The sequence below is a fragment of the Tursiops truncatus genome, chromosome 13 (assembly GCF_011762595.2).
Source record: "Tursiops truncatus isolate mTurTru1 chromosome 13, mTurTru1.mat.Y, whole genome shotgun sequence".
Lineage (NCBI taxonomy): Eukaryota > Metazoa > Chordata > Mammalia > Artiodactyla > Delphinidae > Tursiops > Tursiops truncatus.
Genome location: NC_047046.1, coordinates 2,877,730 through 2,895,184, shown reverse-complemented (window position 1 = coordinate 2,895,184; position 17,455 = coordinate 2,877,730). Strand labels below are relative to the sequence as shown.

At 43.2% G+C, this 17,455-nt stretch overlaps 1 protein-coding gene across 1 annotated transcript in view; it reads right to left on the bottom strand.

Annotated features, from left to right (window-relative positions):
* LOC109551145 (transmembrane protein 132D-like) overlaps positions 1 to 17,455 on the bottom strand; it is a 382,883-nt gene that overhangs the window by 103,773 nt on the left and 261,655 nt on the right. The window contains exon 5 of the mRNA XM_033837902.1: positions 9,271 to 9,454. Coding sequence (XP_033693793.1) covers positions 9,271 to 9,454 — 184 coding nt within the window. The remainder of the gene's footprint in view (positions 1 to 9,270; positions 9,455 to 17,455) is intronic.

Below are 17,455 nucleotides of genomic sequence, written 5' to 3'. Positions count from 1 at the left end.
GGTACATTTTTACTTATTTACCAGCCACCTCCCCTGAGCGGGATACGAGCTCTGTTATCCCCTCCACACAAAGGTCAATGCCCGGCACGTAGAGGGATCTCAGTGAATGTTTTGTGAACGGACTGCCTTTCTGTAGCGTCTACAAAATGAGTTACATTATGAGCATTTGTTCACTGAGAGCAGTTGGTTGTCCAGTCTCTGGGGCTGTAATGACCACCCAACAGACAACAATAGCAGTAAACCTCCTGATTTGTTTTGTTTGTACCATGTACCTTTAAAAGCCCTGAGGTGCAGCCGCCGCTGTCTCATTATAAATCACCTCTGGAGAGGGCAGCTCATTAGGGAGCACCAAAGGCAGCCGAGTGGGCTGCAAAGAAAAGGCTGTGGCTTTATTCGTAATAAACAATTCATTTTCAGATGACTTTTCCTGTTTCAGTAAGACTTCTCAATTTCATGTTTGTATGAGAGTGCTTTCTTGCATTCGCATTTTCCAAAGATCTTTTTGCACACTGAACTGATCAACAGCCTTAACTCTGTTTTCACCTAACTTTGTTTTCGCGCTGCAGTGCACGGGTTGCGAGCACAGACTCTGGAGCTCGTCAGTCTAGAATCTACTTCCAGCTCAGCTTCTCAGCTGAATCACTCGGGGCCATTCTTCAAACACGGTGTGCTTTCATCCATCTGTGACATGGGGATGAGAGGAGTACCAGTATCAATGGGTCTCTGTTAGAACTGAATGAGGTAACCCCTAGAAGGAGGTACCTAGAGCCATACCTGGTACATAATAAACAGTAGGTACCTGGTGTCATTATTACTGATGCAGTTTAGGGGGGTCACGGTGACTCAACAGAAACACAAAGCAAGAGTGCGTCTTGGGGCAGAGATTTTTCTCAAAGCCTGTTGCAGCATCTTAATTTGCACTTGGTTGAGAAAGTGTAAAAATGAAAGCAGTGCTGTGCTGTTCAGTGTGACTGAATTTTCAAAAAGTCTTGAGGAAAACAACAGAGGGTATCTGGCATATTAATTAACAGGCTGACACAGGAAAAGGGTATCACGAAAAGTCGAATAAAAAGGAGCCAAGAGTCTGCTTTCATGCGAAAAATTACAAAAGAAACTCCATTATTGGAGCCAGAAAAGACAGTTTCCCTCCGTAATTTGGGAGCCTTTTCTCAAGTTCTGATCTCAGAAGGTGACTGTCACGGCCAACGACCTGTGCTAAGTTCACAAGTGATGGGGGATGAAGCAGCCAGTGTGACCCTATTCCACAGACCCGTATGTATTCCCGTGGGTGGTAAGACTGTTCTCTGGGCTTCTACTACGAGTTGTGCCACGCCTTCTGCCAGGTGTACAAACGGGAAGGGGACATAGTTTGATAACAGTCACAGAGTTGGCAGGAGATAATTCAGGGAAGGTGGACGAGCCAGAAGATTAAGTCCTGAGGGTTCTAACGATTAGGGGAGGGCGCAGTGGATGAAAAGGCAGTTCATTTTATCTAACAAGAGAAATGTATTCAATTCAGGAAAGCTTATGGAAAATGCATTTATTTCATCAGAAGCTTTACAATAGTAAATTATATGGTTATGAACACGTGGGTGAGTTTTGTCTGTGAGGTTTACAGAAATAGGATTTCTACTGAATCCTAGATTTACGAGGACATGCCCTGATCAGCAAGATTTAAGAAGATGCAGGTAAGATGAGAAGGGAAGACGTTATTTGATGATTACTTTCTTGGAATCCCAAGAATTATAGAAGAAAGAACTCAAGACTCAATCAAGTAAGTGAAGGGTCTGGTGAAGTCTTAACTGCATGGCTCCTACCTGCCATTGTCTGGGTTACAGAGGCCCTTAATGCAAGCTCATGAGAAGAAGGCATTTGAACTGGAAATAAATGGAAAGTCAGGAGTGGTGCACCGGAGTCTAGCTGCTTCTACTTTGGAAGTGGGACTTGGAGATCAGAAGGGTTTAGGTGGGGTTCCAACAATAAGGTGACATAAGGAAGGACCTGGAAGGTCAAATGGACATCCTGAGTTTAGGTCTCCCCAAGCATCTTGGGTCCATTTCGACTTCCAATGGTGTGATCTCAACGGGCAAAAAGAACTCAAGAGTGTTTGAATTCCCCAACTTGACTACTGTCCTCGATGTGAGCAAGGAAACCATGCGGTAGACAGAGCAGGAGAGCCAACAAGAATCATGTCTGGCTCTAAGGATCCAGGAGGACCCCCTGGAGGAGGTGGCATGGGTGGCAGGCTATACAGAGAATTCTGAGTTGTATCTGTGCTCCCATGAGTGTCACATTTGAGGAAAGGCTTGCAATATATCAAATTTCACCTCACAAGAGCACGTATGACTCTTTGATCTTGCTTAAAAAGCTCTGTTGGTCTTCTCCAAGCAGCTGCAGGCCTGGGTCTGGGAGACACACCTGTACTCTTATAGCATCTCATGTAGACACCATGAAAGGCTGCCACCGCCAGGTCACTTTAGGGTGAGAGTCCTCCTTTGATTTTTTTCAAGGATGACCTGTCTGTCCAGACTGTATCTCCTGATTACATTTCATCTAAAGTCACAACTCAAGTCTAATCACTAAAATTCAGTGGTCAAGGCTGAGACACAGCGAAATGAGAAACTCATCAGAAACCCAACACGGTAAAAGGGTGTGTCCTTACAAACCAGAGGAGAGCTGAGTCACACACATCCATCCCACACTTAGAACAGCTACCACAGTCACGGTACCTGAACAGCCACTGCCCAACAGGAATGAAAATAATGTTTGTTTTATTTTAAAAGAAAGAGCACATGTTAATATGTTTGAAAGGATGTTCCACCAGCCGGTATGGCATTCAAAGTGATGAATATCAGTATCACTATGTCTGAATCCTGGCGGAAGCTCAAAACACTTATTTTAGTGGAAACTCAGGAGGCAGATGGGAGAGAAGAATAATGAAGAGCTTGAGAAACTGGGCACCCCCTGCCACCCCAGAAGGATGTGTTTCAACTCTTCTAAGAAATGCAAACATTGCTCTCCAGAATCTGACACTGACACGCAGCTACAGATATGCACTAATTAGATTAATGGTGGTACTCACTTAATGACCTTTTCCTCAGAATTTTCTCCCAAAGGACAAAAAAAAAAAAACAACAAAAAACAAAGATTGACCCACGACATAGTAAGGCATCATTTCCTGAACAGAAAAAAAGACTAATGTGATAAAGTCCTAGAAATACATGAACGGATTTAAAAAAAAAAAAGAAAATGTTTTAAGGCCATAGACATCAGGAAAAAGTATGCAAAATATCGAGGAAGAAATAAACGTCTTTTGGAAAATGAGCTTTGAATGGAAAGGCTTAACTGCGTCTCATCTCAAAGCTTTCCTGGAGATGGAATTATACATCCTACAAAGAATAGTGGGTCATGTGCTCACTCCCGAGTTGATCTCAAATCCTTAAAAAGAGTACAAGGAGTCACAACTGCGTTTACTTTTAGCATTCTTTTCTGAAGATTATAGTTCTACCTATTCAAATATGCTGTGTGCGGGTATTTTAATATTTGGAGGTTTTACGAGAACACATAAAACAGGCACGTTTTTTTCTTCTTGGTTATAACTGGGGGAGAGGAAGGAGGTCCATTATGGAAAAGATCAGTAGATTTGACTACATCAAAACTAAACAAATACCTCCCCCTCAAACGTCTGCATGCTATTATATATACGATCTGCGACATCAGAAGGCAAACGGGAAATTGGGAGGAATATTTGCAGTATGTCGATCAAAAGGCTGGTATCACTAATACATGGAAACTGAAAATAGAAGGTGGCTTCCAAGGGCTGGGAGTAGGGGGATGGGAACTAGTGTTGAGTGAATGTAGAGTTTCAGGGTTTTGCCAGATGAAAACATCCTGGAGATCTGTTGCACAACAAGGTGAAAATATTTAACAGCAACAGTTAAATTGCTGTTACATTGCAACAGTTAAATTAAATTTAACAGCAACTGTTAAATTAACAGTTAAAAGGGATCGAGATGGTAAATTTAATGTTTTGTGTTTTTAAACAGCAATGAAAAAATATACTTCTTTTAATGACAAAATAAGAAGCTGAATTTCCAATAGGAAAAGAAAGTTGGCTCAGATCAAGTGTTTAATAAGGAAATGTTTAAAATTAAACAAAACAGGGCCAACGAAAGCCACACTGAGATATAAGTTTTGCTTAACAAATGGTCTACTTTATGATTTTAATATTCTGTGTTAGTGAAGTTGCAAGGAAATGGGTATCATTATACACAGCAGGTGGAAGAGTAAATTGGTTAAACTTTACGGAAGGCAGTTTGGTGACCGTTATCAAAAAAATACTATAGTATTGCAAATCCTTTGATTCCCATCCTTTGATTCAAATGTATTTCTAAAGGTTTATCTCAGGAAATTAATCAGAGATGTGTGCAAAGATTAGAGGGCAAAAAGGTAAATCATAGGATATTTTATAATAGAAAATCCTTTAAACATTTCAAGTTTGTGCGTTGGTATCATGGAGATATACAGAACTTTGGGGTTGGGTCTAAAACTAGAATTTTTTTTGCCAGTGCCAATAATTTTTAATATATTTTAAACAAGTTTAACATAATACATTGAAAAATGCACAGATCATAACTGTACATCTCCATGAATTCTCTCTCCTAAAGGTAGCCACTACCCTTAGCTTTATGGTTTAGTTTTGCCTGATTTTTGATCTTCATGTAAATACAACCACACAGCTTCCGCCCACCCCTGCTTCTTTTGCTCCACACTGTATTTTTTTAAATCGAAGTCTAGTTGATTTACAACGTTGTGTTAATTTCTGCGGTACCGCAAAGTGACTCAGTTTTATATATATATATATATATATATATACATACTTTTTAAAAATATTCTTTTCCATGAGGGTTTATCACAGGATATTGAATATAGTTCCCTGTGCTCTACAGTAGGACCTTGTTGCTTATCCATTCTATACATAATAGTTTGCATCTGCTCATCCCAAACTCCCAATCCATCCCCCCAACGCCCCCTCCCCCTTGGCAACCACAAGTCTGTTCTCTATGTCTGTGAGTCTGTTTCTGTTTCGTAGATATGTTCACTTGTGTCCTATTTTAGATTCCACATATAAGTGCTCTCATATGGTATTTGTCTTTCTCTGTCCGACTGACTTCACTTAGTATGATCATCTCTAGTTGCATCCATGTTGCTGCAAATGGCATTATTCCATCCTTTTTTATGGCCGAGTAATATTCCACTGTGTATCTGTACCACATCTTCTTTATCCATTCCTCTGTCCATGGACATTTAGGTTGCTCCCATGTCTTGGCTGTTGTGAATAGTGCTGCTGTGGACACAGGGGTGCCCTCCCAAATCTGCTCTCAACGTAGTGCTCTTCTAAAAAGATACATCAGTTCAGTGGCTGCTGTGCTGGAAACCTTCCAGTGGCTTCCCATCACATTTAAAGATTTGCCTCATTCTAGCTTACAAGCCCCTGTGGGACCCTGAGCTCAACTCAAAGTATTCTCTCCTCATGGACTCATCGTGCTCCAGGTGAGCTGGCCTTCCCTCTGCCTCTCTAACATTTCAAGAATGTGTAACACAGATGTGTAGATAAATAGATGCAATGATATCAGATGCCTTTCAAAATCTCTCAGTGAATGCATAATGAACAAAAACAAAGTAAAGATGAAATAAAATGGCAAAAGGTCTGTTTATGGAAGGTAACGCCCCTAAAAATGGCAAAAGTCCTTTCACCAGTCAAGTCAAAGGTGAAATGAAGCAGCTTTCTCTGGAAAAGGGACTCAGCATTCCAAATACAAAAGACTGGGGGTCAGTACTCTGAAGACTTTACTCTTAGTTCCAGAGGAAGATGCTCAGATAGTATTAGTAAAAACTCACCAGACCAAACATGTTTTTTTTTTTTTTTTTTTGTGGTACGCGGGTCTCTCACTGTTGTGGCCTCTCCCGTTGCGGAGCACAGGTTCCGGACATGCAGGCTCAGCGGCCATGGCTCACGGGCCCAGCTGCTCCACAGCATGTGGGATCTTCCCGGACCGGGGCACGAACCCACGTCCCCTGCATCGGCAGGAGGATTCTCAACCACTGCGCCACCAGGGAAGCCCAGACCAAACATGTTTTAATGCAATTCGTTCATTTCAGTTCAAGAATCAGTGAGCATCCCCCAATGTTCCTAGCAGCATTATTTACAATAGCAAAGACACAAAGAAACAACCTAAGTGTTCATCAACAGGTGAGCAGATAAAGAAGATGCGGTACATATACACAATGGAATATGACTCAGACATAAAACAGAACAAAATTTTGCCATTTGCAGCAACATGGATGGATGTGGAGGGCATTATGCTACATGAAATAAGTCGGATAGAGAAAGACAAATACTGTATGAAATCACTTATATGTGGAATCTAAAAAATACAACAAACTAGTGAATATAACAACAAAGAAGCAGACTCACAGATATAGAGAACAACCTAGTGTTTGCCAGTAGGGAGAGGTGGGGGACAGGCAATATAGGGGAGGGGGTGGGAGGTACAAAATATTGGGTGTAAGACAGGTTCAAGGATGTGCTGTACAACACTGGGATATAGCCAATACTTTGTCATAACTGTAAATGAAAAGTAACCTTTTAAAATTGTATAAAAAAATCAGTGAGCATCTACACAGTTCCTAGCACTCTTCTTATCTTAGGATCATTCCCTTCCCGAAAGAATTTACAACATAATTGCCAAGGAATTATTTATCCTTTGCATTCTGTAACTAAGTGATCATAATAAAAGCAAACATTTACTGTATGTTTGACTGTACTCGGTACTCTTCCAAGCCCTCTTGAATTATCATTTTATGCTTACATCAACCTTATGAGTAAGTATCATCTCTCCCCACTTTACAGATGAGGAAACTGAGCCACAGTGAAATTAAGCACCGTTGCATAGCTAGTAAGAGCAGACCAAGATATAGGTGTCTTATTTTGCTTCCCAGGAGGCCCAAAAAGATGAATACAGAATGGAAAACACTCAGGTGCCGGGATGAGGGACCTCTCTGAGCCTCAGTTTCCTCATGTGGAAATGGAGGAGGATTGTTTCAAATACTGCTCATTGCCTCAGAATATCTAACCTCCTCTTGTTCCCTTGTAATAACAAAGCCTGAGCGATGTGTCATGCTAAAAAGTCAATTTACAAGCCTTCCTTCCAACTAAGCACGTCCATGTGACCAAGTTCTGGCTAATTGGATATAGCCAGAAATATTATGTTGGATTCTTGCGAAGACTTCTTGCAAGGGAAAAGGAACTGATCCAGTGTGATTTGCATTCTTACTTTTTCTGGTAAGCAGAATATGGATATGTTGGCTGGCACTCCAGCAGCTATTTTGGACCATGAGGTAACCATGAGGATGGAATCTATACCCTTGACTGCTGAAGCAGAAATAAAGATGGAGCCTGAATCTCAGATAGCATGGGGAACCATACCAGCCCTAGACCACCAACCTTAGGAGTTCTTTTACATGAAAGAAGAAACCTACTTGTATTAAAGCCACTATTGGCCTGGGTAGAGTGGAGTGAGTGGGGTTCGTTAGGGTTACGGTAAGGGTTATGGCTAGGGCTTGTTCTCGGCCAAATGCAATTCCTAACTGATAAAGGGGTCAGCTAGGTCTTAGCTGAGATTCTTTCTAGCTCTGCCATTACACACACTTCTGTGATTACACGTATCATAGCCAGAAAGGTTGATGTAAGGTGAGAACGGTTTCAGAGACCAGCGGCGGACAGAGAAAGAGGCTCTTGTGAGCGTGGGGATTCCTGTGAGTTGTGAAGAACAAGGGGGTTTGGAACAGGTGGACAGTCCAGGCGGGAGAAATGCTGAGCGAGGGAACCGAGCACAGCACCTGGTGCAGAGCCAAGCAATGGAAGCCGCTCAGAGCACCACTAAAAGCTCATCAGACCAAAGGTGCTGAAAGGGAGCAAATTCAAATAACTACTTATTTGAGACAAATGGTCTCGCCATCCCCAGTCATAGAACCACGAATAGCCTAAACGAAGGACTGCTGCTGTCACACGTGAACACATGAAATAATGTACCAGGGGAGGCTCGGTGCCTTTAAAATAAAAGAAATCGTTAATAAGAGCCCTGATCAACTGAAGGCCCTCAACAACTTTGCGTTTCCTAATGAACAGTATAATAACTAACTTATTGTCCCTAGGCAACTGTCCGCGTCACCTTGTATTGAAAGACTGATTCCTGACGTCCTTTCACAACCACGACACTTGTCAATAGTTCCTAATAGATGGTGAGGGGGAGACAGCAGGCTGTCAACGGATAGGTCAACCCATCCCTCATTTCCGACAGCAAAAGTACTTTTGTAACAGGAGAAAGCTCAAATCACCGTCCTCAGTCACAATCCCAAGGCATTTGAACTGGGAAAATTCCCATTAAGAAAATGTGTTATTCCTTTGCAGAGAGGCCCCGGGGAAAGGTGGGGCTAGAGAGGGCTTTAGTGTGCTTTGTTTAAGTGAACCTGGGTGATCAGTCCTCCCACAGGCAATGTATTCCGTTGCATAGCAACCAGGGGGCAGGTCCTTTCAAGGAGGAAAGCCCATCTCTGTTCGACAAATCCTAGGAAACACATGGACAGACCTAGAGTCCTAAACCGTTTAGAGGCAGGTGACAAGTTATACATAGGTGGCCTGTGAATGAATTATAGTTAACTCTTTCTTAGATGGGCTTGATTAAAAAAAAATTAGTTCTAACAGGGACAAATTGCTGTTTCGCATTAAAACTATATTGACGGCTTCTCTTGAGAAGTCAGTAGATATTAAGAGTTCAGAATCCGGCTTGGTTTTCCTGCGTGGCAAACACGGCAGGGCCCTTTCACCGGGTAGGTGTTTGGCAGTCGCCTGCCACATTTCACTCAGCTACTTGATCTGTCTGGTCTCTGCAGGTGTATGTGTTTGAGATCCTTGAACAGTCTCCAATGTATCATACAAACATCTCGATTAAATCATTAATACTTTTCATATAATGGAAGACCCAAATCTAATTCCTGGATTTTGATTACTTTCTAAAGAATATTCTAAAGATACTACTTAGAAAAACATTTTTACAGAATCGGCGATTTGCAGTAACTTCATCATTCAGTTTCCCCCCACCCTGGTTCTGAGCTCACTGATATGTCCCCACTGTGTCTGGGTCACAGTGTGGTACCTTGCCTTTCCCTGAGGTCTGTACTAACAACCCAGGGCAGGGACATTCTTACCATGGCCAGTGGGATGACGCCAATCAGGTCCTTCTGGCTCACGTAGATCTTGGAGACGCCCAAGTCAGATGTGATGTCTCCTGGGTATTCAACCTGCCACGTAACAAGCTGTGTGGTTGGCGGGTCACTGGCCTCTTGGATTTCTACGTCGATCTGCATGACTTCATAGGAGGCGCCCTCCGCACTGGAGAGAAGGAGAGAACAACTTTGAGGACTGGGGTGGGAACCCTTGGCAGGCAATGGACTATTTCAATGTGTGTTCACATCACCCCTGCAAAGAGCTTGTCAGAAATGTGATCCCCAGCGTCCACTGACAGATGAATGGATCAGGAAGATGTGGTACATTTATACAATGGAATACTACTCAGCCATAAAATAGAGTGGAATAACGCCATTTGCAGCAACATGGATGGACCTAGAGATGATCATACCAAGTGAAGTAAGCCAGAGAAAGACAAATGTCATATGATACCACTTATATGTGGCATCTAAAAAAATGATACAGATGAACTTGTTTACAAAACAGAAATAGACCCACAGACACAGAAAACAAACTTATGGTTACCAAAGGGGAAAGCAGGGATGGGAATGGAGGAATAAATTAGGAGGTTGGGATTAAAAGATACACACTACTATGTATAAGATAGATAAGCAACATGGACTTAACTGTCTAGCACGGAGAACTATATTCAGTATCTTGTAATAACCTATCACGGAAAATAATCTGAAAAAGAATATATATGAATCCCTTTGCTGTACACCTGAAACTAACCCAACATTGTAACTCAACTATACTTCAATAAAAAAAGAAAGAAAGAAAAAAAAGAAATTCGATCCCCAAAAGAACAAACAACCTTTAACAAGATTCACAGCCTTCGTCTGGCCTTAGACACCCTCACTCAAACTTCCCAACCCCTGTTTTCTGTGAGCTTCTCAGAGTCCCCAGGACAGGTGTTTGTGGATAATTATAGGAAATGCTGATTGAATTTCCTAAATGCTTTCTTCCCTGTGCTCCTTCTAGGAGGGTGGAGGATAGGATTCTTTCCCTCACTCCCAGAAATCTCTTTGCTGCCTATATCGGATTTTCCAAAGCCACGGTCCATTCAAGTTGGGGGCACAGACTTTTAAAGGACTTTGAGGGTGATGTGGCTTTGTTACCCAGTGGGGGCGAGAGAGAATTGCAGAGAATCAGAGCTGAGGCGTGAACAGGAGAATGGGACCACAGGACCCACACGGATGAACAAGGAGACGTAGCCAGATGTTACCTGGATACAGGAGTCATTCTGACAATGATTAGTTTTTAGACAGTCTGGGTTTTCTAGAAACACGTATCCAGAAATGAACCCAAGTTAGAGTATCGGGATGATTTTTGCAGCTATTCTGGTTAGTTTAATTTACTGGCTACCCCTTCTTCTTTTTCATAGTCTGCTTTTAGAAAATGTGTGCTCTTCTAAGTGACAGGTTAAAAAAAAAAAAGGCAGAGGTGGTACCAGACACTCCCTGAGGGAAGAAGTGAAGAAATACAGGTGAGAATTCACCTGGGAGGCAGCAAGGAGAGAAACTTTTTAACCCTTCGTGACCAAAGCCACTTCCACCTATCACATCCTTCTCCAGAGGTTTGAATTTCACATAATTGCAAAATGACCACTGAGTCTGACATTTAGGAGGACAAGGTTTGGCCTTTTATATACATATGACCAAGCTATTGAGACTTCTTTATCAAACCCACGCAAATGTATCAATAAGAAGCTCAGAGATAAATGGTGGTGATTTCGGGGAGCCTCCTTCTTTAAGTAAGGGATGAGGTGGGATACTGGGATATCAGGGGTGACTAGGATAAGAGGAGAGAGGGAGGGAGGAAGGAAACAAGAGGAGGAGGAGGGCAAGAAACAGAGAAGGAAGATCAGAAGTGTTGCCCAAAGAGACCGCCCCCGCCACAGAGGTTAAATTCCTGCACGAGCACTGGTCTGTCACACAGAACAGGAGTAGCTACAGTTGTTAAGAACCCGCCTCCCAATGCAGGGGACACGGGTTCGAGCCCTGGTCCGGGAAGATCCCATATGCCGCGGAGCAACTAATAAGCCCGTGCTCCACAACTACTGAGCCTGCTCTCTACAGCCCACGAGCTGTCAAATTCCTCCCATTCCGCAAGACCCACCTAGAAGACAACATCAGCAATAATTTTTATTTTTATTTTTTTATTTTTATTTTTTTGCGGTACGCGGGCCTCTCACCACTGTGGCCTCTCCCGCTGCAGAGCACAGGCTCCGGATGCGCAGGCTCAGCGGTCATGGCTCATGGGCCCAGCCGCTCCGCGGCATGTGGGATCTTCCCGGACCGGGGCACGAACCCGTGTCCCCTGCATCGGCAGGCAGACTCTCAACCCTGCAATAATTTTTAAAGTGCTCTATTTACTTCCTCTAATTTTATTCCTTCAGTAACCTTGCATGGTTGTTCTATCAAGTTTGATTTTCTCTTTTCCCTTAGACCCCTTGTCTGGCCAAGATGTAAAGGAAACAGTTTCTTTTGAGCTAACTTTCCTCTATCTGACGCGCTGATGAAAACACCCTAAGTTGGGAATTCTTCACCTGGAGACCACAGCAAACTTTAGGAAGGTTGCGTATCCTGAAATGGTAGCTTTCCTTGAATGACTCCTTAGCTTGCACGAGCGTCTCAATATTTCTGATGCCGGAGGGTGTGCACCAGGTTCCTGACAATTTCCTCTGTAAATTCTGCATATGGTGATCTAGCTTTGGAATAGCTCATCATGTGTGTCTTGTCGAGTCAGTGGAAATTTGAATTTTAATAACTTTTTGTAAATATTTAGCACTTGAGAGCTTCCAGAACGCTTGCATATTTGGCAACGTTTACCACGTCCTCATGTTTAACTGGAAAGCTCAGGGCTGTACCTTTGCAGTTGGAGTGTGTGTTTTAGCCTGAAGCATCCTGAAAAGAGTAGCCATGCTTAGCCCGTGTGGCCAGCACAGAGGATGATGCCTGGCATCTGCTGTGTTACAGGAGATAAACAGAGTAGAATTAAGTAGAATTTTATATAACGTGGCTGCGTATTTTACATGCGGTGGTTCTCCGCTTTACCAAGGCACTAGCGTGGCCTGGGCAGGGGGAGCTTTCCTGGTGGTCCAGTGTTTAAGGCTCCCCACTTCCACTGCAAGGGGCACGGTTTGATCCCTGGCCAGGGAACTCAGATCCCGCATGCCACACGTCAAAAACACCAAAAAGCAAACAAACAAAAAACTGCCTGGGGGAATTTTACAAATAAACCAGTGGCCACAGGCACCACTCAGATTTCTGACTGCTCCTGAGTGGCGTCAGGCACCAGTTTTGTTTTATTTTCTCTTCTTTTCTTTTTTCTCTTCTCTGCTTTTCTTTTCTTTCTTCCCTTCCATTTTCCTTTCTTTCTTTCTTTCCTTCTTTCCCTCTTTCCTTCCTTCCTTCATTCTTTCTTCCTTCTTTCATTCTTCTTTCTTTCTCTCTCCCTTTCTTTTTCTTTCTTTCTTTCATTCTCTCTCTCTCTCCCTTTTTTCTTTTTCTTTCCTTCTCTTTCCCTTTTTCTTTCTTTCTTTCTTTCTTTCTTTCTTTCTCTCTCTCCCTTTCTTTTCTCCTTTTCTTTCCTTCTTTCTTTCCCTTTCTTTCTTTCTTTCTCTTTCTACTTCTTCTCCTCCTTCTCCCTCTCTCACTCTTCCCTCCCTCCCTTCCTTCCTTCCATCTTTCTGTCTGTTCTTTTATCCAGGTGATTCTATTATGCAACCAGGATCATGAACAACTGCGTTCGAGGTTTATAAAGGTTTAATTATGTGGATATCCACGCTCTTGGACGTATTTTGTGTATACTGGTATTAGAAATAGAATGTCCTAAGAGAGTGCATTTGGGAAATACGGTCAGTAAATCGTGAAGACACAGATGAACCAAGAAGAAGAAACATTCAGGGTTTCCGATGTCCCTGAGTATGAAGGTGAGGAGGGACAAGAACAGAGTTCCAGCCGAGGGGGGCAGAGGGGCTGGATTAGCATAAAGCATTCAGATGCCACTTCTGGTGGCCCTACACCCAGCCCCACCCTCCCTACCTCCCTGCTGTCCACCCCCCATGGGCGAGTCAAATAGCAACACGGATGGGCAACGCTCGATGTGCGAGCTCCATCTGGAAGGCGGTACTGCTGTCGAGTGTGGGCAGGGTTTGCTTGGAGAACAGTGCAGTCACCCACGGCGAGGCTCAGGGCTGGATATATATAGGCCTCAGAACACTGTGGGCACGGAGCTGCCTGTAGGTTTAGTTTCTCCCACCGGTGTAGGTGCTACCAACACAGGTAAGCTAAGAAGCCACCTTCCTGCCCTGTCCTGCTTGCAGCCGTCCTTTGTATGGAAGACAACAGAAGTGGAAGCAAAGGAAGGAACGCAGGCTCTCCTGGGCACCTCAGATCCCTACTGACTGGTTCCACATGTGCGGGTGTGGAGGGATCTTTTTGTAGTTTATTCTCTTTGACAGAGAAGATGAATAACATCTCGATTTGAGGAACTCTTCTCATTTTCCAATAACGTTCCCCTACGTGGGCCCCTTGGTACACTGGGTTCAAAATCTAAGCCTTTTAGATAAGCAACAAGGACTTACTGAATTGCACAGGGAATTACGCACATTATCTTGTAATAACCTACAATGGAATATAATCTACAAAAATACTGAAACACTATGCTGTATGCCTGAAACTAACACAATATTGTAAATCAACTATACTTTAATAAAAATCTAAGGTTTTTTCACTAGGAAGGGCTCCCTTTGAATAAAGACACACGGTTGGTGACCTAGCCTGAGGCCTCCCCAGATTTAAGGAAACTAAAATGCCCTTCCAGGAAACAAGACACTGGGTCAGCTCAGACACAGGCAATGACCACATCCTCCAGGGCCACGGCTTCCAACTCTAAGAGAGGAAACTAAACATGAGACTTTGCAGGACCACCTCAGTGCATCCCAAGGCCGCAAAAGGGCATCATTTTCAAAGAAGAAGAAAAGCCTTGCTTTGGGATGGTCATGCTGCTTCTTCCTGAGTGCTGGAACAACTAACCTCCATTGAGTACTTTTAATGTGATAAGTACTGTTTTAAGGGCTTTTTATGTCTTACGTCGTGCAACCCTCAACGTATTCCAATAAATAACTGTTATCTACTCGCAGTTTGTAGACTAGAAACCTAGGCTCAAGAAGGGGAAAGTATTTGTCCAGGGTCACCCAGCTACTGCATGCAGGAGCCAGGTGATCTGGTCACAGGACGCCCACACTCCTGATCCTGGGTTCCAAGCCCCCCACCTCTTTTTCCAGTGCGAGGACAGGCGTGCTTATTAGCGATGAGGATCATTAAAGCAACTTCTCACCCCCCAGTAGAAACACAGGTCAGGACGTTACATAGGGCTTCTTCAAGACCCCCAAACTGGATGCTTTGAGCAAATTCTGCACAAGCAAAGCTAGGACATTTCTGTAACAAGATGCTTTGAGATGAGCATGTCTTCATGGTCTTCTGACAACTCTTTAAGTTCTGTGATGTGTCGATAAATCAAAGCAGAGATGGGCAAACGAGAGCTTTAGATACGGAAGCCTACCATTCATTTGGAGAGATGAGAAACCAAGCAGACACAGACCTGCTAGCACTAGAACAGTTAAGGGCTAAGTGTTTGAGATGCAAGTCAATGCGTCTTGAAGCTACCTGTATTTTTCTCCAGTTTAGAAAACCAGCATATCACGGTAGGTCCTTACAAGAGCATACCAACGATCAGACCGCGTTCTGCCACCACCCACGTGGGCAACTGGCTTCCACCGCGAGTGTGAGTGTCGCAGGTAAGCTCCTGGGGTGGGTGGGGGAAGAAGAGAGTGAAATTCCATTTCCAACTTAGGTTTTTCCAGATGGCTCTCTAAAGGATAAATGGGTGAAATTTCTGGAAACAAAAGTAAGGCCGGAGAGAGGGCGAATCTATATCTGAATGATCACAATCCTTAGGAAAGAGTTGAAGATTTCTTCCCAAAACTTCAGGACACTTTCTAGAGGTCATATGAATGAGAGCCATTTATGGCTGGGGAGCAAGTTATGGTGGACAGTGTCAGGGTTCCCCCCAAATCTCCTCATATCCCTTCATCGTTTCCACATGCCTTACCCCTGGCTTCTAAGTGCTTTTTCTTTTTATAATTTTAGGTTTTTAAGTCTTTATACAATTTTTAAAGGTTACTTTCCATTTACAGTTATTACAAAGTATTGGCTATATTCTCCGTGTTGTACAATACATCCTTGAGCCAATAGTTTGTACCTCCCTGGCGCCCAGCCCTACGTTGCCCCTCCCTCCCTCAGTGGTAACCAGTAGTTTCTTCTCTATATCTGCGCTTCTGCTTCTTTTTAAAATTATATTCACTAGCTTGTTGTAGTTTTTACATTTCACATATAAGTGATATCATACAGTATCTGTCTTTCTCTGTCTGACTTACTTCACTTAGTATAATACCTTCTAGGTCCATCCATGTCGCTGCAAATGGCAAAATTTCGTTCTCTCTTATGACTGAGTACTATTCCATTGTGTGTGTGTGTGTGTGTGTGTGTGTGTGTGTGTACACACACACATCACATCTTCTTTATCTATTCATTGGTTGATGGACACTAAGCTTGTTTCCATGTTGTAAATAATGCCGCTATGAACACTGGGGTACATGTATCTTTTCGAATTAGTGTTTTTGTTTTTTTCAAATATATACCCAGCAGTGGGACTGCTGGATCATATGGTAGCTCTATTTTTAGTTTTTTAAGGACCTTCCATATTGTTCTCCACAGTGGCTGCACTAGTCTACATCCCCACCAACGCTGGAGGAGGGTTCGCTTTCCTCCACATCGTAGTGCTTTTGTTTTTCATGACATCTACCTGTGGCTGTTGTTTTTCATGACATCATCTACCTGTGACTTTCCCCGGGTGGCTCTTCTTGAGTTTCTGGAGCTATCTTGCCCACAAGTGCAAAGAGCTGCACGTGCCTCAGTGTTTCCTGCCCTGGGAGATGGCCCTTGGCCAGCGTCTGATGGTGCAGCAGGCAAACCCAGCTCCCTGGCCTCCAGCTGGGTCAGTTGGGGGCACTGTGCATGCGCCAGAGTCCCCCCATGGGATTAGGCTGAAGCCACCCTGCACGTAACTTCCGAAACGGCACTAGTGCTTGGGTTCCTCTCTTCTTCTTTTACTCTCTCTGCTCTCTTACTGGTTTCTCGGGAACTCTTCCTTCATAAATCACTTGCACACACATTCTTGTCTCAGGGTCTGCTTCTTGGGAAACTGAAGAAATTTTTCAAGTAAGGAGGACACCAAGGGCAACTGACAAATGCCATGTGAAAGATTCTGGCAATGGAAGAGAAATGAGGAATGCGTGAAGGGGCGGAGGGGCCATTAATCAAGGTACTAAGCTGTCCTAGCTCCACTTGGAGAAATCCTTCTAACCAAGCCAATATTTGTCTGCAATGGCATTCTGGAAATCTGCATCAGACCCAGACACGGGCAACCAGATGTCTCCCAAATGCAGGAGCCGTGGTCCTCGTTTTCCTTCCCTTCACATCTCATTTTCAAGATTAAAATAAGGATATTACTCAAATTGTTTCTTCTTAGACATTATCACAGGATTAAAATTTTCCATTACTGACATCTTTTTTCTAAGCTTTTTCATTAGCATATTCAGAATAAAAACTTTTCATTATGAAGTAAAGTATACTCAATCCCTTTAATGCATGTACTTTATAATGAGATTTTTGTTCCCATAAATTTGTCTTCTCACGTCCTCTTGTTTCTGCCTTATAATACTCTGAGGTCTGGTAACCACGGTTATTCTAGAGAAGAAAAATGGAAAGCTTGCAGCTTGAAAGAAATCATGCTGCATTTCTTCCTTTTCTTCTGTGCTTCATTGCTCTCTGTCCCAATATTTACTTCATTCATTCATTCAAATGATATTTCTGTAATTCTTCTTATTTACTGGACACTCTTCTGGGTGGTAGAGATGCAGATACAAAGTGAGTTTAAAAAGATGGAGATCCAGCGGTCGCCCAGACAAAGCTGATTCTCAGCACCTCTTTCCACCTCCACACTCAGTGACATCATTTTGCTAACTTGACATTGACTAGGGGGGGAATATTTTTTTCTTTTTTAAAAAAATTTTTATTG